The following is a 21,719-nucleotide window of genomic DNA, read 5'->3' as shown; positions in this document are numbered from 1 at the left end:
GGAGCCAGGATGTGCATAACAGCAAGCAATGCAGAAATCTGTCTTCCTCCCTCCCTTCTGTGAATAAACGGTCTGTCTGATAACTGTTAATCTTTTACAGAATGTCACATACTTGTAGGAAAGGATGTGATCCTTTACTGAACATCTGATACCTGTGTTTCCATTAAATGCACATAAAGATGACAGTAAGTAAGTGTGCTTTTCAGAACAGTACCGGAGTCAAGGTAAAGGAGCAAGTTTGTAACTGTTGATTCACAGGCCAGAAAGAGATTTCAGTAGTGTGTGCTGTATCTTTCTGTTGGTTGCTCATTGTTTCGTCTCTGTCCAATATTTTTAATCTCTTTCTATCCACCTTGAGTTAAGTCTCTACTTCTACCTCTGATCCTGGTTCTGCAGGTTTCTGTCTGTTAAAAGGGAGCTTTTCCTTTCATTTCCCATCATCACCAATGATCCTTCAAGTGGAATTGTTCTGTAAAGGTGTTTTCAGATGACTGTTGTTTATATGAAACTATATGATTTGAATTAAATTTTTTATCAATTTAAAAACATGAAATAAACCCCTCCAACCCAAAGTGTCCGCCTGTCCTTTTTGACTTTATGAAACTCGGCTGTTAAGCTCAAAATACTTTGCATGCAAATGGTGACGGATGAATATTTAGCGCTGTTATTTATATATCATGTTGACGGAACGACACGTGGAGCAGGTGAAGGAGAATCAGCATCGGTGTCCACAGAGCGTACAGCTGGCCGATGGCAGGCTGCCGGGGGGGGGGGGGGGGGGGGGGGGGGGGCAGATAAAGACAATTCACACTGAAGTAGGCCAGCTAACAATGTGCGCTGAAACGTTCACCCAGGGGCGGCCAGTGACCAGCTCTTACAGTCACATTTAGACATTTCGCTGACGGCGTGTTGTCGTTTCGCTCAAGGACACCTTGGGCAGGACGCAGAAGCTGTTAGCTGTGATTGGATCTTTTCAGAGTAGTAAAACTAACTACTCTTCATCCGCCGTCCCAGTATGCTCCACGCCGCTGACAGTAAATCAATCCTGGAGGGAGAGGAAATAATAATCCCATCTTTCTTCCTGGTCACTGACAAGGCTCACTAATCAAATTAGCCTTAATTGAATCCGATTTGATGTCATTCATTTGCTAACCAGCCAGGCGTTGCATTTCAACATCTCAGTGAAGAAAAATGATTCACTGAGATCTAGAAGTGAACTCCTGACTTTAAGTGATGGAAGGAAAAGTTTAAAGAAGTGTGATTTTTATTATTAGTAGTAGTATAATTCTTCACAGCATCAGGTTAGTAAGCAATTAGACACAAGCCTTGCTTTGTTTTCTTGTGGTGTAGTACATCTGTATCAGCCTGCGGGCCCATGGGAGCCCCTGCTGGCCAACACAACCATTGTTTGAAACAAGCACATTCAAGAGACTCTCCCTTAGGCCAAGGAAAATGGATATTGATCTGGAGCCATGACTAAATGGATTAAATTACAAAGTAGTGTTGGTAGCAGGGCAGCAGAGAAAACGAGACAAGAGGGAGGAAGAGGAGGAGGAGGAGAAGGGAAAGTAGAAGACATGGAGGAGGAAGCAAGAGCAAGGGAGATGGAATGTATTGAAAGAGTCAACTATTTTTCCCCCCCATTGCAGACCGCTTTTTCTTTCTCCCTGATTCTTTCAATCAATATCCTACCAAGCTGCCCTCTGCAATCATCCTCCGCATGCCGAGCTCCCGAGCTTCATCCCGGTCTTCATGCAGTTATGAGCCAATTGGCTTTAGAGGAATTGTTAGTCGGAGAGGATTATCGTTTTCCATCCAGCCAAGGCCATTGAGTGGCGAGAATGCCAAATGCATGCTGGGAGCAAAGATGCATCATCATGAATACAGAACTGAAATGATCCCGGCGCAGAATGGAAAGCTGGGTGAAGCTGGCCGTCGGTTGCAGTCGGACCTGCTGGTGGTAAACAGTTAATCAATCAGCGGCGCCGCTGCAGCCCCTCTCCTCTCCTGCGCGGCCCTGTGGCTGCAGACCGAGGCTCTCCAACCACCTCTGTGTGAGCTGTTGATATTCCACACATTATTGTGTTCGCTTGTGACCGGAATATCAAAGAGGCGGGCACTAACTGCGCAATAAAAGAAAAGAAATAAGTTGAAATTGCAAATCTTCAACTTCTTCTTTTTTTTTGCTCAATCTTGTCACTTTGCTCACACACCCCGGCTCACTGGCTTTCACACTGCACTCACACCGGAACCTGAGCAAACACACCAGGACCTCCGCTTCAGGCCAATTGGTCAATTTCACCCCAAGTTGATTTTGTGCGCATCACAGTGCGAGAGACGTGTTCACACCCATCCTGCCACACCACTAATGGCAGGTGTTAAAGCACTCTAACTGAGGTTCACGGGGGCGCGGTAAGAAGCACCAAACAGCAACATGGACCAAGGTGAATATATACGTGAATAAGTCAAATATTTCCTTAAAAGTTGGTGGATGTTTAATGATCCAGCATAAACAACCCAGTTTAAACAGGCTCTTACAATCAAGGTTTGATAGGTGACAATAAATAGCTGTTAAGTGTGAGTGTGTAAGTCCGATCATCTGATGTTTGGTGTCCATGACTTTCTTCATTATTGGATGCTATACAATTTGTTTTTGGGAAGCAGAGCAAACAAAATCGGAGATTTTAATTTATAAATTAACCATCAGACATGCTTCATGAGGTGAACATGTGGAATTAACGTGCTAAAGAAGCTCACTACATATTTACAGTGTATTATACAAACTGTAAACCCCGAAGATTTAACAGTGTGGAGAAAGTCTGCAAAGGAGTGGCTGAAATTAAAGATATTGACAGTGATACACCTCAAAAACAAATGTGTAACAAATGTATGCCTCTAATGTGAAACCAGTATTACATAATGTAATAAGAATACACTTATAAAAGTGGGTTTGAATTGAACCTTGATCGTTTCACCACATGACTTGATTCACAGTAACAAGTCAGGAGAGAGCAAAGTGATTTCAATTAGACCCAGCTTAAAATCAATCATTTAATGGGGGGAAAAAAGTTCATTTATAGTGTAGTTCTGCCACTGGTTTAACTTTGTAATCCATTTCAAACATATGCTTTAAGAGGCCACTTTCAATGCAACCTGTGTCCTTTTTCATTCAAAGTAATGTACAAATGTGTGTTTTATAAAGTGAAACCTAGCAGCAGTAACGGAGACATCAAGGCAATTCTTCCTCCCAAAGGTCACCTCTCCTGTGAATATCCATTTTTAGTGATCTCTCTTCGAACCTTGGAGTGGATGTTCACCAGCAGTTTCCCGGCTTTGAGAGTCATTGCGAGACGCACTTCTCATGATTTTCTCAACTCCTGAGCTCTAATCATAAACACTTTGCGCCACTCCACTTTTCTCCCTTCAGGGCAGCGCTCCACTTCATGGCCAGATTGAATATTCATAAAGACTCTTCCAATTTCAGATGACGTACGAGCATCCGCCTTTACTCGACATATGCATAAAATGTGCATTAACATGCTTTTATTTCTGCCACACTGATGTAGAAAGTGGAGGTTTCTGACACATTTAACACAATTTGTTCCTTTGAGTGGACAAACGATCGCACGTGATCTACCCAAACTCTCTGTAAAGATCGTATTTCCAAAGCACGCATGAGCAACAGCTCCCAAAACTTATCTGATCCGGTGCACAGCAGCACAGTTACAGTTTGGATGGTCTTTGCTGCACGTCCTCCAGCCCCCCCCCCCCCCCCCCCCCCCCCCCCCCCCCCTCCTCCATATAAATTGGCAAACACAGCGTGAAGCATATGGCTGTTGCCCCCAACAAATTTGTTTCTTTTTTATACGTGGCCTAGAAATTTCCTAAACCATAAAGCCACAGAGATGTCCTCTGGGAGTGTGAGATACAAAGAAATTTGACAGTCCATGGAAGCACATAATCAGTCAGGCCACATCATTCCAGCCTCTTGGTTCTAATTGCAAAGCCTCGCGACTCTCTAGCTCCATCTGTTGAGACGTTTTCATAATTATGGGCGAGGGTTTGTGGTTTGCAGACACAGAAGTTGGAGCCCAGCGAGAGGAGAGCAGTGAATTCTTGCAAGGCATTGTAAAAACAAATGTCAGCTGAGATAATGATTCACTAGCTGCTGCAGATTCTTACGTAAGAGCCGTAATGCTTCAGACACGCTCGACTGGCTAAACTAATGAGGGGGCCGGCTCCACTTTCTCATTTGCGTAGCGAAAACAATATTCGAAATATCCCATCTGCTGTAATATTCAGGGTTGATGTTAACATCAGATGAGGATAAACCCAGAGCGGGGCGTGAGTCTATCACAAACACTCTGCTGACAAACACATTATCACCTGCAGGCTGGGAGAACATGTCACTTCAATTCAGGGGAAAAAAAGCCATGTGGCAGAGTTGGGCTCAAACCAAGGACCTTTACGCTGTCCAGTGACAGTGCTAACCTTAAAAGACTTTTGCAGCTTCTGTCTTGTCTTTACTAATTCTGCTTTAAAGAAAAAAGAAAAAAAAAAAAAAAAGTCAGGCAAGAATTATGGGCTTAATATTTTATGAACACTCTGGGAGGTGACACTAAATGCTCCAAATTTTCTGCAGAACGAGCTCGGTCCTGCATGCTTAAGGTTCACATAGATTACACACCAATTCAGCGAAGATTAAACTCAAACGTCGCTTGTTTATTTTTCCTGTGGGAGCAGTAAACACGCACACACGACGTCTTGCAATTTTCTCAACAGCTTAAAACTACATCCAGCTGCCAGCTAGATTTAATTCAGAGGATGCGGCGAATTTAACAGCATCTATAATTCAGTCTCTATTCAGACGCACCATCAACTAATAAAGTTGATTCAGTAGCTCCGAACATCCCGGTGATACAAGAGCTGGGAAGTGTGTAACTGGCCATTTGTTCCTCTTTTAGTGGGTCTCCACCGACTCCCGAGGGGAACATCTGGCTTTGTAGTCGACAAATGCTTCGCTGTGTTCACCAGCTCGTCGCTCGCTTTGTCGGCGAGCCTTTATGTGCTGTACATTGAGTTTTCGCGTTCAGAAAGCTTTCCGCTCTGCACGGAAACAGCGAGACGGATGTGATTGAACAGTAAAATATGAGCAGCCAAGTGGCAGGCGGCACCGCTGAACAATAAAAACACTCTGTGGAACAGATGGGAACTGCGGTGGAGTGATTATGATCTGTGAGCTGGTTACAAAGTAATGGTACGAAAGACGGCGAGTTAGCAAAGCGATAAACTACATTTCCAAAGTGGAATACAGTCAGGGGCCACAGTGTGAGGGGTAGCACTCTCGCCTCACATTGAGAGGGTTCCTGGTTTGAATCCAGAGTTGGGACTTTGGAATTTCTCTCAGCCTTCACTATTTCAATTTAATGGAGACTCTTAAGGTTCCCACCTGTTTTAATATGAGTGGTTGTTCTGTGGTTGACTGATGCTCTGTCCCTGTCTCAGTTCCAGCAACCTCTGACCCCGAGCTGGACACTCAAATGAAAACAAGAAATTTAATGTAGCTATTTTCCAGCAATTTCCTTTTTTCCCCTCTATAAGGCCACAATAAAGTCACATATTTAGCTTTGTACCGTTGTTACTGTGCAACACTGAAAACATCTGAACTCACTTTTTCGATCTGGAGCCTTCGTGCTGAAAGTAAAGACTGAAATCGGTCAGCATTTGCGTCACATGTTTGGCCCACTCACGTCTGTTCTCATGTTTTATCATCATTTTTAAAGCTCTTGTCAAGATTGAGTGTGTGTACAGGTAAATCACCACTGCCTCCACAAGTTTACAAATTCACACAAACATCTAATACAATCCATTTTTATATGAACCAATACCAGCGAGGGTCTTCCTCTTCGATATGAACCACAATCTAAAACAAACAAGCTTAAAATCAAGTTCTTTTTTTATTCATGAAAACAATTCAATGGAAAGAAAAAAAAACCTAAAACAACACAGAAATAAAATGTAGCAACAAAAACTGTCAAGTTTTGGAAACATTTTGAACATGATCACTGAACAGACTGTCAGTGAGAACCGAAATCCCAATTTGGAAATGACAAACCAGACTCATTTCAGGGTGTGAGGATCAAAAAGTAATTCAAATGATGTGGACTGCATAAATAACAGGAATTAAATGAAGTAACAGAAAAAATTTTTTCAGTTATTGGCTGATGCTGAAAGATGACAAATGAGTTGCGGGAGGAAAAAGAAAGAAAGAAAAAAAAAATTCTGCAAAATCCAAATGTTGAAGTCCGAGTCCTCACAAGACAGCGTCTGTTCGTGGCAACAAAGCAGAGAAAGTCCACTTGGCCTTATCTGTCTGGTCGCATCATGCCCGGCCTGACTGGCATCATCATCGGCCGAGGATGACGCATCATGTGTGGCGGCCCTGGCATCATCTGCATGGGTCCTCCCATCGGTGGCCTCATGCCTCCTAAATGTGACAGTGAGGGGACAGGCGGCTCAGGAGCTGATTTAAGACAACAGGTTTACATAAAAGAAGTCACTTCAGCGCTCCTGAAAACTAGGATTAAATATATGGCTTTGACTCAAATGCCGTTCCTGCATTACTGCAACGCTCTTAACTCGAAACATTCAGTAAATTTGCAAAACATAAAATCACAGCCAGGAACAAAAAGTGGCGGTTTTTGAAACTTGGACAAAAGGAAACTCAGTATGTTACTTAAAAAGAAACAATCATTTTAAAAGTATTAATGACCCATCCTCCCTGATCCAACTAAGTTTGGATAGACACAAAGAGTCATTAGCAGTCTCAGAACAGCGGCTGCAATAAAGCGGACTGATCAGCGAGAAGGATTCAAGGTGAACGGAGTTTCTCTCTTAACGGCTTCATTTGTGGCGACAGAAAAACAGGAGATCTAAAACTGAATTAATCAGACGAAACCCGGCCTCATCAACAGGCTGCTCTGTTCGTGTGACCACTGCGAGTGGCTGTGGAATTAAAGCAAATCTATCTGATACGAGGAGATGCGAGCGGAGGAGTCTCTCGTTTGAAGTTCCAAAAAACATTCGGTTTCTAAAAAAAAGCACTTTGAAATGCTCCCAAATGCAAACGGCGAGTTAGCGGAGCTTCGGGGGAAAAGCGTGTTTCTTACCGGGCCCGCCGGGCATCATCCCATGTGGAGGAGGCCCCATCATGGGCATCATGGGAGGACCTCCCATTGGCGGGGTGGGCAGCATCCCCGGGCGAGGAGGACCGCCTGTACACCGGGCAGTGGAGGTCAACGTTAGAGCTTTAATGCACAACATCAGACTGCAGAGAGATGCTCACTATACTTTAAAAACTCAGTGCTCCAAATGGAATCCAAAGTCATGATCACATGTCCTGTTTTTCTTTGTTCATGCAGATGTCCACAGTGTCTTCTTGATCGATCTAAAATTGCATCTATTCAATAATCATTTCAGATTTCAACAATGACGTCCATTCCATACTGTGATGTCTAAGTTCAAATGAGGACAATATGGTGTTTATCTGAACAGGCCGCTTGAAGCTCTGGTTGTTCTTTTGAAATAAAGTTAATTTACATTCAGTTAACATTTTGGATCAAACCGAAACTGCCATTAAAGTCAAATTGGGTCAAATTTTACAGAGTCAAGTCAGAAAAAGGCAATTTATAAAATGAAAGGAGTATTAGATGTATTTTTCAAATGGTTTCTATTATGTCTTGTAGTTTGATGTCCGTTAAGCTTCCCATATTTTACTGGCTAATTATTCCAATAAAATGCACTTCAGTGAACCTATAAATAGAGAAACACGCAGGCAGCACTTCCCCTCTGAATATAAATCTGGCTATAAAACCCAGTGGCCGTGTTATGGTTGGTTAATTAAATTACGGCAGCACTCTAAGATGTAGGTGGACTCACCTGGGGGAGGGCCACCGGGGAACGGCGTGGGAGGAATCTTTCCCTGCTGAAATGCAGCCGCTGTTGGGATGAGAAAGAAAAACATTAGAAGGCAATTGCAAATAAAGCAAACATTTTTAAAAAGAAGTACGGTAGTTACTCAATGTGTCACAGTGGAATTTGTCCTCTCAATTACATTCAAGGGTTTTCAGGTGAAAAATAGGGTGGACACAGAACGAGTCTGACATATCATGTACAATAGCTATGGATATTCTCATTCGTGCAGATTGAATCAATTCAACTGGAATGAGTCAAATGTCTTGGAAGACCTTACAAGCTGGCTCTTCTACTGAACACCGGGTCTGTGCTGTTTATGCAGTTTAAGTTTGGCTTTAGTCAGTCACAACATATTCCTACACAGTGGACAATACCACACACGAGCTTTGCTTCTCGTATGTGGATTAGTGGTTTGTAATCTGAGAGGGGGCCTGAGTAAGTTGGTGTGTAGAGTGTTTAAGCAAAGCTTGGATATCCCACACATGTATATAAGCCTGTCTTATGTGGGTTATATAACAGGCTTTTATTGTTTCCAAGGCTACAAATATGTGAAAGACATTTTTTTTTTTTTTTACAATGGCCGCATTAGAAGTGTGTCTGGAAAGAGTTACATTCATATTCGAGTTAAGTGTAGTGTACACACCAAGTGAAGCACTTTATCTCTGATCTATTTCATACACGTACTGGACAAAGCACTTGAAACTTCCTAAATCTTCCAGGTGTCAAGACATCTATGAAAGACCAGAACATCCGGAAAGCGTCGCACTTTACACAAAGACAGTTATTGCTTACTGGTTTTATCGATGAGGCTCTGTGCCTGCTCCTCCATCCATTTCTGGTAGTAATCTTTCACATTTTCTTTGTGCTTTCGGCCACTGCAGTGGGTCTTCCTCACAGACGGCTTTAAGAAAAGTTATCACCAACAAAATTAGACAGTTAATTTAAATAGTTTGGTAATTTTGTTTCATGCAAACGCAACTTACCGAGTCATGTGTCAGATAGGTGTCACAGTAGTCACAGTAAAACCTGCAAAGATTTAGGACAAAAACGTTTTAAACAACAAATTTGAGACCCTCCTCAAAAGCACTATTGTGTGTGTAAACCCTTACAATTACAATCTATTTGCTTGGGTTCAGTGATTGAAACAGTCCACACATTTAACTGCTGTGCCACAGAAAGTAAAATATAACCTTAAATAATATCTTCACAAAAGTGGGCTTTATTTCTGAATGAGTGTTCTATAGAAATGATGCGTTTGTTGTGAAAACATTAATGTCATGTTTGGACTTCTAAAATACTAGATGTATTGATACATGTTTTTCTGAACAAAGGAAAAAAGTTGACGAGTCTTTGCTAAAGCCCGAGATGCAGTCAGATCCGTAAGGTTTCATTTTATCTGGGGGTGTCGAGAAAAGACAACATTAAATACCAAATATAATGGACATTTTATCTTAAGTACCGACTCCCCAGACGGATTGTTATAATTGTGTTAGCTGGATTAATCTGCAGTTTGAATGCCTGGGTCTTATTTGGAAAGAAGCAGAGTGCTCTGAGTTTGCCAATTATTTTGTGCATTTTGAATTGTGTTGGCAAGCTAGGCCTATGAAGGAGTATTAATGATCAAATGGTTTCCCTTGTTCTGTAATATGTCTCATATTTTGCTGAATATACCCAATTTTCCAGGTTGTGGAGGTTTTCAGCTACTTAGCTAACCTTTATTAATATTTCAATTCATGAGACGAAAACACAAACATCTCAATATATCACTATAAACAGTAATATAACAAACATGATGTAATTGTGCAATAGGATTTTTTATTATCTAACAATAATAAACGATTTAAAGACATAAGAGTTCCTTCACTCTATGATGCTTATTTGTACTTATTTGATGAGCTCTGTCGCTGCAGCCTCTTTACTATATGTTGGTCCCAGATATGAGGACGTCCACCTCATGTCCGTACAAGAACATGATTTGTCGGTACCAAGAATCTCTACAATGGAAACATCGTTAGAAATGAATTCAAATACAGACAACGAGCCATCTTAGTTTCAACGTGAACGTAAAATAAACGGAATGAGGAGAAACGATGATCGCTCCAGCAAATAGACGGAGCCCAAACAAAGCTCACAGCCGTCACATGCAAAGCAAACCGGCCTCGTGCTCTCCGTTCAAAACTTCATCTTAAAACGAGTCGTCACTTGCCAGGAATGGAAACATTTAAGACCGTTAGCAAAATGATAAAATACGATTTATTTTTAAATAAAACCAAAAACAGAAACTTACTTCGGCATTTTTCCCCTTCACCGCCGCCAACAGCCCACTTCCGGTGTCCTCAATTAATGTTCCGACTAGACACTGAGACATAATATAACGTTCCGCGTCTGTTTTCGGTTTTGAAAAATTCATTGAGAAAAGAAGAAGAAGAAATGTTTGTTATGGATTTTGTCAGGCAACATTATTTCATCAGTCAACTCTTTGCAAATATTCATATGAATGTTTATAAAAATTATAGATTTTTACACCTTTTATCCTGCACGTGATGGTCAACTTTTTTAAGAGAACCTGTATTTTGTACCAGCAACATGTAAAAGCAAACAGTACTCTTCTGAGGGCTCATATACACCAGAAAAATCTCTAAATAGAGTTGATAAAAACAACCCTATTTCAATCTTCTAGCCCGTTTTGTCCAAAGTGACTACACAACACAACATTACACCATGATCAGTTCCCGACAAGAACATGTTCTGAGATTTGGGGTGGAAAAACCTGCAACCTTCTGATCGAGTTATGACCTGCTCTCCCAACTAAGGCATAGATGATAATAGATTAATGCTTTTGAGAAAAGAAAGCAATAAAATCATGTTATAGCTTATAGTGTCAGGTGTCTCTTCTGACTTAACACAGTAAAATGTCAAATAGTAATCAATGTGTGGCATTCTGCAGCTAATATAATGCTTTCATTTTCAAATTTATTCACGTGTTGCTTTGTCTATAAAACAGCTGTCATTGCACTGCTCCATCACTGGTGTGTCAGGTCAGGTCTCAGTCTTTTGTCATGTCTGCCACTGTCACTAAAACAAGATCAATCCAAGTAAACAAATCAGCAGCAGCAGTTGATTCAACAGAAAAATACAGAGAATGTCTTTCTATTTGAAACGTCATCCCTCATGTTGGACTGGAACCTCTGACGGGCCAGCTTTGCTGGTCTAGATTTAGAGCACAGATCAGGGAAAGGCACCCTTTCAGGGGTGCCCCAAAGACAATAAGTATATGTTTGCTCTTTTTTGTGATAATGCTCCAAAAAGAGAAGGCCTTACACATATAATTTTAATTTCCCAATGCAAACAGCTTAATTAGATGAGATTCATTTTAATTGTCATTACAATGAGCTAAAATAATGAAAAGAAACAAGGTAAAATCTGGATATGTATAAATAAAAGTCAGCCAGAATACAGTCTGTCTGCAGTCTGGACAATATTTGCAGCACATATGTGCATATCTGAAGGTAAGAGATTTGAAGATCTGCTTGTTATAATACGTTGTAGATGTGCCCAAATGCTTAATTGCAAACATTAGATAATGTGTCATCATTTTATTTAGCCTTGATCTTCGGGTGTATGTCTCGCACAGGGGTGATAAGGGGGAACCATGCACTTCTTTGTTAAACCAATGAAAAGGTGGCTACAAATAGCAACAGATGACGTCGCCGCCCACCACGCGATTGGCGAAGGTGACGCGCGCGCTGCTGCGACGTCAAAAGCACCGTTTCCCTGTCCGTGCCATGCGCACTGACGCTTGTTGTTGTTGAGCTGGTTGTTATGGCTGGACCAGGCCTCGGACCCAACTGAGAGAGGACCCCCCCCTCCCCGCACCATCCCGTCTCCGCTACGGGACTCCCGTCACCCATGGAGGGCACGGACATGGACGTGGACGCGGAGCTCATGCAGAAGTTCAGCTGCATGGGCACCACGGACAAGGACGTCCTCATCTCGGAGTTTCAGAGGCTGCTGGGCTTCCAGCTCAACCCGGCCGGCTGCGCCTTCTTCCTGGACATGACCAATTGGTGAGTGTGGGGATGGGAGGGCCTGTCTGTCGTGCAGCAACGTGACGCCAACCTAGCTGCATAATTAGCCAGTTAGCACGCGTTAAAACGGCCAAAAATGGAGGCAGACTCTCCGCAGACACACACGCGCGCGGTACGCGGTGCCGAGTAGCTGGGGTTCAAAAACGCAACGGGAGATTTCATCATCTCCTCACGGGAAATGGTAGTTAACTCCTCACGGTCGAGCTGAAGTGGAGCCATCGAGTTAGTTCTTGCCGCGAGTTTTAAGGAGGTGAATAAACTTTCGGGGCAGCGGAGGGCGAGCTAGCAGGCTAATCTTGGGCACGGGGAATCCTCGGTGTAGATTATCCTCCATGTTACATAACAGCGCGCGGAGCCACAACTCAAGGCGGCTCGTCACCTTCGCCAGATGACGTAACCGGTCGTGATCTGTCGGCGGCCCACAACAAGTGGTCGTGATCCAAACGTCCTTGTGTTTATGAGGGAGCGCTCCCACGCTAGTCTTGATTGATCTGTGACAAATTACATTTCGTCTGGCGGCAAATAATAGTCTGTGATCGAAGCAGATCTCACGTGGCTTCTGTTTGGAGCGTGGAAATGTGCGCGTCACAACTGGAAAGATGACATCATCACGTAAAGTTTAAGTTCCCATAAGGTGACTATTTACAAACATGGCTCACAACACAGGACGTGTAGTATTTACATTCAGGTGAAATATGTTCCATTATCATGTAGGGCTGCTAGGTATGTGCAATCAATGTGTGAATGAACAGGGCTGATTTGGGAAAATGTCTAATTTTGATTTTTCTTGTGGCTATTGTGATTCATCAATTTTCCATGCACTTAAAATCCATTGCATTGTACCCTTTGCCAGCAAATTGTCAATTTTTCCTAGCTCAAATCTGGCCAGTTATACTATTTACTACTTACTTCATATAGCTTTCAGAAAGCCACATTAAATAGCCCACATTTTAACACAGATGGTTAACAAACCTAAGAGGTTTCCACAATTATTGGACATTTCGACAAATTCATGTGGTTGTACAGATTATTTTTGCTGTGTGGTTGTTAAGCAGATTGATTAAAGCCCCTCTCTATGAAGCATATTGTCCGCACCTGTCCATGGTAATAACCTTGTACTCCCCCCCGAACACTTTCAGTTCATTCATCTGCATCTCCCTCTTTAATGCCATAACTCTCTGGGATCCTGATATTCATCTCCACTATTAACAGTTACGAGAGAAGGAAAGAAATATTCCTCATGAGCAGAAAGGGAAGCTGTCCAGGAACCATAGAAAGTTCCTAAAAAAAGAAAACTAAAAGAAGCGAGTCTGAGTGAATCTATTTGGTCAATCAGTTTGCTCTGCTTTGCGGAGGGACGGGGGTGATATGTGAATGAACTGAGGGAATGAGCATCCTTGCAAATTGTTATTAGTGGAGATAAATGAAAACTTCAGGATACCTGAATGAAGAAAAACCATTCAAAGTCATGCTTGACGATTTGGAATATTTAGCGTGAAGAAGCTGACACTCTGCTGCCAGTGTGTGCTGTACCTACAAGATCAGAAGAGGAAGATCTTGTGCGACATGCTTTTTGTTGTCTTCAGTGTGTGATTTCTAAATCGGGGAAGGTTGGCGTAGTCCTGTAGTGTGTACCTGGCTTTATAGAGCATTGTATTAGTGTATCCCATAGTTTAGTTTTGCTTACACTCAGACCAAAAACTCAACTAGGTTGATCTAAATACAGCTTGTGTCCAAGATTACTGATGGTGTTTTTTAAAACCTGGTAAAAATTATTTTTTTTTAAATTAATGACAAGTTTTGTAGAGACTTAGGACTGGAAAAAAAAAATCAAATATAAAAGTTCCAAATGATCCCTGTACTATGTTTCTTGGGAGCACTCAATCTATTGGTTAAATGCTTTATCAGGCAAAGTGATGGGAAACTCTTTCTTGTACATTTGAGGTCCCGCTCTGATTCAGCACACCTAAATTTAATCATTTTGCCAAACAAAGAGACATTGCAGTGAACTGTGTTACAGCTGGCAGAGATGATACATTTATCAATTGGCCCACATGAAAAACTGCAGTAAAGGGACTAACCATTAGCTTACGTCAGTTCTGCTTAAATTATATATATATATATGAATCACATAGTGAAAGTCAATGGGTTCCATAGTTTTGATGTACTGCCATTCCTGTTCTGCAGCAGCAGATTTTACTAAAGTAAAGCGTTTTCCAAATTAAAGCAAACCAGTTTTGCATCATGTCTACGGATCTTTCTATGGTTTAAGTTTTCTCTATGGGCCCGGGTCCTGGTATTCGGATGCATCACAGGAACTTTCTGTATAGACTGCTGAAACCAGGGTGCTCTATTTAGTTCAGGGATCATATTTATTCCCCCAAAGGTCTCTGAATCTTTGGAACTCAGGTCTGCAGTAGTGATCATATCTTATTAGATGATTGCTTGGTGTGTGTATCGTCTTCGTGCACTGAACAGTATTATACTTAAACATTTTTCGTAGCTACAATGGCTAGTCTCCTTTTCAGTGTTTTCTTAGCTAAACCATTTACACTGAAATAAAACCCAATGAAAACAGCACTACTTGAACTTGCTTAGTTACTGTGCATCAAACCAGCATGCAGCCCTCTCCAAAAAGCATTTTCACTACTCTCCACTGACATTGGTGAGATGTAGGCTTCCTCCTCTGACTGGTTGAGGTTAGGGGATAGTAAGATGGAGAAACAGGACTGAGAACACTGTGCAAGGTGAAGTATGGGGCAGAGTTGATGGATGTACATTACAAACTTTCTGCTCCAAAGTCAGACACACTGCAGAAGAGTACAGAGAGTAAAGACAGAAAGGAGAGAGATGCATGGACATCTGAATGTATGGAGAGTGTGGAAAAGAGATCAACTCAGTACTTTAAATGTGTCCCAGCTGTCTAAACCAACAGCAGCTTCACTAGAAGATGGTCCATGGTGACCTGCGCCAACCTGAGCTAAGCTTCATCAAGTAAACTTCTAAGCCTGATTTTAAAAGTAACTCTTGGATCTTTTACTGTCACTGATGCCAGCATAAGTCAGAGTAGACAGACTGTCTGGCATGTATTGGATATATATTAACCAAAAAATATTACATTTTGTTTATGTGTGTCTTCCCTCATCATCAACATGCTTTCTTTTGAGGACCTTAATCCTTTTCTAGCACATATTTTAACCTTCTGAAAGGTTTATAGGAAACAAATTTTCTATTATCGCATGTTTGTCCAATGTATTTGTGAAAAACAATATGCAGTGGTGCTTTCTGTGAGATTAGTTCTGTGAAGCAATTGTAATAACACCACTGCTGTGATAAATAACAATCACAGGTTGCAGAATTGATAATAACAATAAAAACACTGTTAGGTTTTTTTCTTGTTTACAATGAATGGATTTAATGAGATTATCTAATATTCATGACTTATGCAGCCGTATCTGTTAATTTTACTCAGCTGGTCTATCCCCACACATCATTAAAGCTTTTGAGTGTGTCTGTTTTTAGCCTCCGCTTTGTGTCACATGTTTTATTCTTAAAAAAAAAAAAAAAAAACAATGTCGCTTGAGCGTGCTGCCACACAACCATCGGGTGACACAGGGACACAACTAAAATAGCTTTTCACATGATAGCATTCAGACCAACAGCCCCGCCTACCCAGATGCACAGCTATTGCCTGGAACATCAACTACTCTGAACAAAAGCCACAATAAACAAATCAACACAAATCTACAGTTAGGGGTGTAGTGATGATCAAATTATTGCACCTAGTCTTGTGATAGTGATGGATGTTAACTCGCGTACAGAGTAGCAGATTAAATTTCGACTCTGTAAATCCTGTCATTGCCTTGCCTGTTAAAAAAAAAAAAGAAGAGAAAAGCATTATTTATTGAAATATGTATAAAAATAAAGGTGTGAGACTGTACAGATGGATCTTACTGTCTCATATTAGTGTAATAAAAAGCAGTTTGGGAATCAGCGTCTTAAATATTTTAGGGAAACAGGTGGATCATGTCACGGCTTCTCGAAATGGACGACTGGATCAGATCAAAATACTTAGCATCTGATCCAGTTTTTATTTATCTGAGTATCGGTTGATCCCGATAACTCCCTGATCCAATATGTGTATTTTCTATGTATATTCATTACACAAAGCGACACAAACTTTTTCTTTGACTCCTGAATTGTTGTTCATCTCCTGGATGTGTTCGGAATTGAGTGTTGGAATCAGACCTCCAAATGTCTGAAGTGAAACCGATCATGGTTGCTGCCTGTTTTAAATTATCTCCTATATTGTTGCGTATATTGAAAATGCCTCAAGAAAGGAGCTCGTGTGGGTTGAACAGACTCATAATTTGGTAAATTTTGAATTTGACTGCTTCCTTTTATTGTTCTGGGAGATTTTCCTGCATGTCAACAGCAACAGCATAGCCAAATCTTGTTTTCAGTGTCCCAATGGGTGTCCTTCTCCTCGTCTATGTTTCTAGTGTCTTTAAAACCAAATCATCAGTCTGGCTCCTTTCAGCTGCATCATTTAATTCAGAGGTGCACCAAGCAGACTGTTTCCACTCAAGAAGCACCAGGCCCTTTGGGCCCCTAAATACAGGAGTGTCATTACTGAACCTTATGGACTCGGCTGAAATTCCACTTTTTCAGTGACGCATCAAATTTGTAGCTCGAAACGAAGCTCTGGTGCATCCAGCGCCTGAAACGCCGTCGCAGATGTTGTAAGTGGCCGTTGGCCTGGTTTCACTTTCTCCTCTGAGAAACACCTCTGACATGTGAGCCGGTGTGTTGCTGATGCTGCTGCGGTGCGTTTGCTACTTGGCTGTTTACTGCTCAGTTCATGAAGGCTGTCATAAAGGGGGGAAGAAAAAAAAATCAATTTGCTGATCTCGGATCATTTAAAAAAAGCTCAAATCTGCCCCGGTTGGATACGTCTGCTTCAGCAGTCGGCTGGTGAAGCAGAGTTTTTGGAAAATAACCGTTTCTCATGTCAGTCCCTTAATGGTCTATCCACTGACAGTATGATACATACAGACTGAAGTGTAATTTGTAAATACTGCCCTTTAATTAAATGTAAAACAGGATCTCAGCTTTATTCCCCTATTTATGTACGCCACAATTCTGTTACCGCCACAGAAGACAGCGTTTGTTTTTGCTTTTCTGTAATCGTGGTGTCCAGGGGGAAAAAAATGAACACAGTTTCTTCTCTGCTCATGGTGGAAGGTGTAGCACATGTCATAGGGCTCCTTCGGTTTTTTTCTTTTGCAGACTTAGTTAATTTATTAAATTGAACTGATTCATAATTGTCAAGACGCATACAGTGCGTGCAGATTTACCGGAGACAGAGGAGTGGAATGCCTGCTATGTTGGGGCTGTGCTCCCAGTTTCTTTGTTTATTTAAGCCAATTCAACTGCATCTGTTTCTGTTTTCCTTGTTTTGCTGTCGCTCACAGTTGCTATAGTTTCTGCTTTGCTCTTTATGCTCTTCACGGAGGACGAGGCTCCGATCTGTCGCATTCAGCAAAGCAGAGCAGATGAGGGAAGAAAGTAATGACAGTGTTGTTTCTGTTGACAACAAATACATCAGTTCCACTCCTGTATGAGCGTCAACACTTGACGAGATTAATGAATTAATGGACACATTGTCAACAGCATGGGAGCAATGTGAAGGCGTTGACAGTAGCAATGCCGCTGGTGATTAGCACATTAGATCAGGATACATTTTACCTCTAGATACAAACAGAGATCAACAATCGCACACATCAACACCTTGAAGCAATTTAGAGACACCGCTTAACCTGAAACAGCTGGAAAAAGTCCTACCTGAAGAAAACCCCCGCATGCACACAGAAGCCCAGGATGGTATCATAGACCTTAGGGCGGTCAGCTATTTGATGTAATTTGATTTTTATTTTCAGGCTGCGTTTTTTTTTTTTCTTTTAAGAAAAGTTTACAGTATTGTCTTGGGAAAAAAAAAAGTCACAAAGCATAAATGTGGTTTACATGTGAGTTGCATTAGTTTTCTTCTTTTGATCTGTGAGCTGCTACAAAACGACTGCTGTCCTATCACCATGTTGACAAAAGTGTCATTTATTTGTGATTTAATGTCGTCGGTATTAAATACTGCTGTCAATATCTGTATTGGCAAAATTTAATGTTAATATCCGCATATCGGATGCTGGTGTCATTTGCTGAAGATGGATGTCTTCTTCTGTGTGCGCAGGAACCTGCAGGCCGCCATTGGTGCATATTACGACTTTGAAAGTCCCAACGTCAACACGCCATCCATGTCCTTCGTGGAGGACGTGACGATCGGAGAGGGAGAGTCCGTCCCTCCAGACACGCCGTTCACAAAGACCTGGAGAATACAAAACACGGGTGCGTTTCGTTTATCTTCAGTCGCTCATAAACGGGAATGCAGCCGGTGGCATCGTGCTGAACTGTGGCTGTATTTTCGTGTCCTGCAGGTGCAGAGTCATGGCCTCCAGGGGTTTGTCTCAAGTATATCGGCGGGGACCAGTTTGGGCACGTAAACACAGTAATGGTGAAGTCTTTAGATCCCCAAGAAATATCAGATGTGAGTGTGCAGATGCGAAGCCCCACAAATCCTGGCATGTACCAGGGCCAGTGGAGGATGTGCACAGCCACCGGATTATTCTACGGAGGTAGGAACGAGTTCACTTGTGGGTGATTTTTTTAGTCACTCTCATACAAGTTTCTGTAATTCCAGTGGTTGTATCTTAAGTGATGTTAAATTTTTTGCTTGAATGTACGTTAGCTGTTGTTAATTTGTCTGGGTTATGCTTCTTTTGCCTTCCACAGATGTAATCTGGGTGATCCTTAGCGTAGAAATCGGCGGTCTCCTCGGCGTGACCCAGCAGCTGTCCTCCTTCGAGACGGAGTTCAACACCCAGCCCCAGCGCAACGTGCAGGGAGACTTCAACCCCTTCGCCTCGCCGCAGAAGAACAAGCATGACGCCACCGACAACAGTTTCAGAGATCCCGGGGGAGCGTGGGAACGCACGCAAGAGCCAATTCAGCAAGATCAGAATGGACTGTCTCACAATGCTGTAAATAGGGCGTCAAATGGTCTCCAAACCAATCTTTCGGTGGTGACTTATGGGCAGGTATGTACACTTTGAAAATCTAAATCATTGAATACACGGCAACTCATCTCAGAAACATGTTTGACATAAAAATGATGTATGTGTTTTCTGTTTTTATATTTCAGTTCATATATTATCTAAATTATGTGGATGTTTCACAGTTTTAATTCAGTTGTAGGGGAGAAAAAAATCACGGTATTGAACTAGTTCAGATGCGTCCGTATGAGTGGGATTTGTTGTAGATGATTATTAATTATAAGAATTCTTTGTGTGACACTCAGACCTGAAGAAATTAGGCTAAAATATGACTTCTATAATGAATCTCTTGGCAAATGAAGTTGTCCATCCACCTCTGTAGTTGGTATGAAGGGTCTCTGTATCACTTGTTTTGATGTGGTCGAGTTACAATGCTAAAAGACGAGCAAGTCATTTTATCCGTTTGTTATTAATTCCATCGAAAAATGAAAAAGAAACTGTTGCTTTTTGGCCAAAAAAGGATGGACTCCATTAAAAAAAAAAAAAAAAAAAAAAATCTATAAATAACTCACTTTTTCTATAAATTTACTTTTGAACCAATTTTTTTTCTTGAATACATTAAAAGAAAAAAGAAACTGCGATGAGTATTTTCAGCATTCAGTGATGGATTCAGCCACAATAACTCAAAATGCTGCTCATTGTTTCCGACGTGCCACCGCGGGAGAAAGTTACCTGTTTTTGTCTTCAAAGCCATGGGTGCAGTGGATAAACTGGACTGACCAGAGTTATTTTGGTTTTGGAAGCCAGTTTTCACATTAATGACTTGTACTGTTTTAAACTCTCATCCTGTGTTTTTTAAATCACCGTATTGGTACGTATTGAAGAAATGTGTCAAAATAATAGAGTGATTTAGTTCATTGCTCAAATATAAAAGTTGAAATTTAGAGTTAATTCATGATAAATCCGAGGATATTTCCTGTCATACCTGTTCTTGATCATAGCTGAGTTTTTAGTCAGATATGATCTGGCGAGGCGCTTGTTGTGGCCGAACTGCTCGGTAGAGTAACTTTTGTTTAAATGAGCCTCGGAGTTGCGACCTGGCAGGTCCTGCAGGTTTTGTTACCGCCCTGAAACTGAAACACACACACACACTCCCCGACGTCTGCTGCCTCCTCACGGTAAACTAACACCCTCTCTGTTGTATTTCCAGGGTATTCATGGACCCTATCCGTTTGGACAGAGCTAGAATGACAAAGACCCCCCCCCCCTGCCCAAACCGAACCCTTCCAAGCTGAACGCTGAGCTTGACACCCCGGGAGTCCTTACATAAAGAGAAGTCTGAGGGGTGGTGGGGGGGAGGAACAGTTATTTTATATTGACTCATGACCACCCTCTCCCTAAAAAAAAACAAAAACAGAAAAAAAAAAAAAAAACAGCCCACGGCCCTTTCCAGAGAAACGCAGTGAGGTGATGGATGACGTGTGCGAAGCAGCGAAGCAGCGAAGCGCCCCGCCTGAACATCGACACCTGGATCCGCATGTGTGAACGCTTCATTTGAGAGTGCTGTAAAACCCTGGAAAACAGATACACACGGCTCTGTTTGACTTGCTCTGCAAAACACGGCTACTTAAAGGGAAAGCCACCCTAAACAGTCTGCTTTACAATTGGATGTTCCCAACTGAATACCGAGTCCTCTCTCTGGGGTTCCTACACAGGCATGGAAATGTTTTACCTGAACAGCGAGCGCGGATCACTGTGAGGCCTTGGAAAAGAGGTGGAGTCTTTCATATAGCATAATGGATTTTTCAGAATAGTGAAGAGGCTTACATGAGTTTCACAAATCGCGTCGTCATTTTTCACTCATGAGAGACGCGTCGCCCTCACCTGTAGAGGAGTGGGTGCCATTGGGTTCATGTCTGGGATCCGTTGTCACGTTACTAAATTTGTGCCCCCTTTTAACGTCTAAATCCGGCTAAAGCGAGGTGTCTTTTCCTGTCCTGTGGATTTGTTTGGTTTGACGATGAAGTGCCAAGACAGATTTATTTTTCAGAGGAATTCCACCTCTGGTTAGTTTTGATTGTAATGCTGGTAAAAAGATGGAAGTGTTTGCTTCAAAGGAACAGATACGTGTTTTGTTTCTTTCTAGAACAATTGGCATGTTTAAATGAACACCGCCAGCTATTTAGTCTCATACAACTTGAAAGTGTGCTTGTTTTTTTTTTTTTTTTTTTTTTTTTTTTTTTTGCAAAAGCAGAAAAAAAGCTTATGATGAGCCTTAAAAAAACAAAACAAAAAACATTCAGTTCACAGAAGTTTCAGGTAAATTTAGCACAAAGCCTGTCCTTCTTTAACATAATCTTCCCGTCCAGATCTGATCGCTCCTAACACATTAAAACAGTGATTTAGATTTACACTACAGGAGGGGGGAAAAAAAGCAAAAACATATTGTCGATTCTTGTGTAGGAGCCCCGTTTCTTCCAAAGATAAAATCCAGAGAGCAAAGAAACGAACCTGCACTGCGTCTCCAGACCACCCGGTGTGTGCAGGGCCCAAT

The 21,719-nt window shown here is 41.8% G+C and overlaps 2 protein-coding genes across 2 annotated transcripts; one reads left to right on the top strand and one right to left on the bottom strand.

Annotated features, from left to right (window-relative positions):
- Window positions 1-5,927: 5,927 nt before the first annotated feature.
- Window positions 5,928-10,362, bottom strand: snrpc (small nuclear ribonucleoprotein polypeptide C). Its single transcript, XM_030091935.1, has 6 exons — window positions 10,262-10,362; window positions 8,958-9,000; window positions 8,767-8,875; window positions 7,939-7,998; window positions 7,170-7,274; window positions 5,928-6,487 (listed from the first exon to the last, which is right to left on the bottom strand). Exons 1-6 carry the CDS (start codon window positions 10,267-10,269, stop codon window positions 6,366-6,368), a joined length of 447 nt encoding a protein of 148 aa, XP_029947795.1. The 5' UTR covers window positions 10,270-10,362; the 3' UTR covers window positions 5,928-6,365.
- A 1,384-nt stretch (window positions 10,363-11,746) lies between these two features.
- ilrun (inflammation and lipid regulator with UBA-like and NBR1-like domains) lies at window positions 11,747-20,624 on the top strand. The gene is made up of 5 exons (XM_030092357.1): window positions 11,747-12,041; window positions 18,307-18,461; window positions 18,551-18,748; window positions 18,906-19,210; window positions 20,376-20,624. Exons 1-5 carry the CDS (start codon window positions 11,884-11,886, stop codon window positions 20,409-20,411), a joined length of 852 nt encoding a protein of 283 aa, XP_029948217.1. The 5' UTR covers window positions 11,747-11,883; the 3' UTR covers window positions 20,412-20,624.
- Window positions 20,625-21,719: the final 1,095 nt, after the last annotated feature.

This window comes from Salarias fasciatus, chromosome 5, assembly GCF_902148845.1.
Source record: "Salarias fasciatus chromosome 5, fSalaFa1.1, whole genome shotgun sequence".
Lineage (NCBI taxonomy): Eukaryota > Metazoa > Chordata > Actinopteri > Blenniiformes > Blenniidae > Salarias > Salarias fasciatus.
The sequence above is the reverse complement of the archived record's forward strand: the minus strand, read 5'-3'. Positions and strand labels throughout refer to the sequence as shown.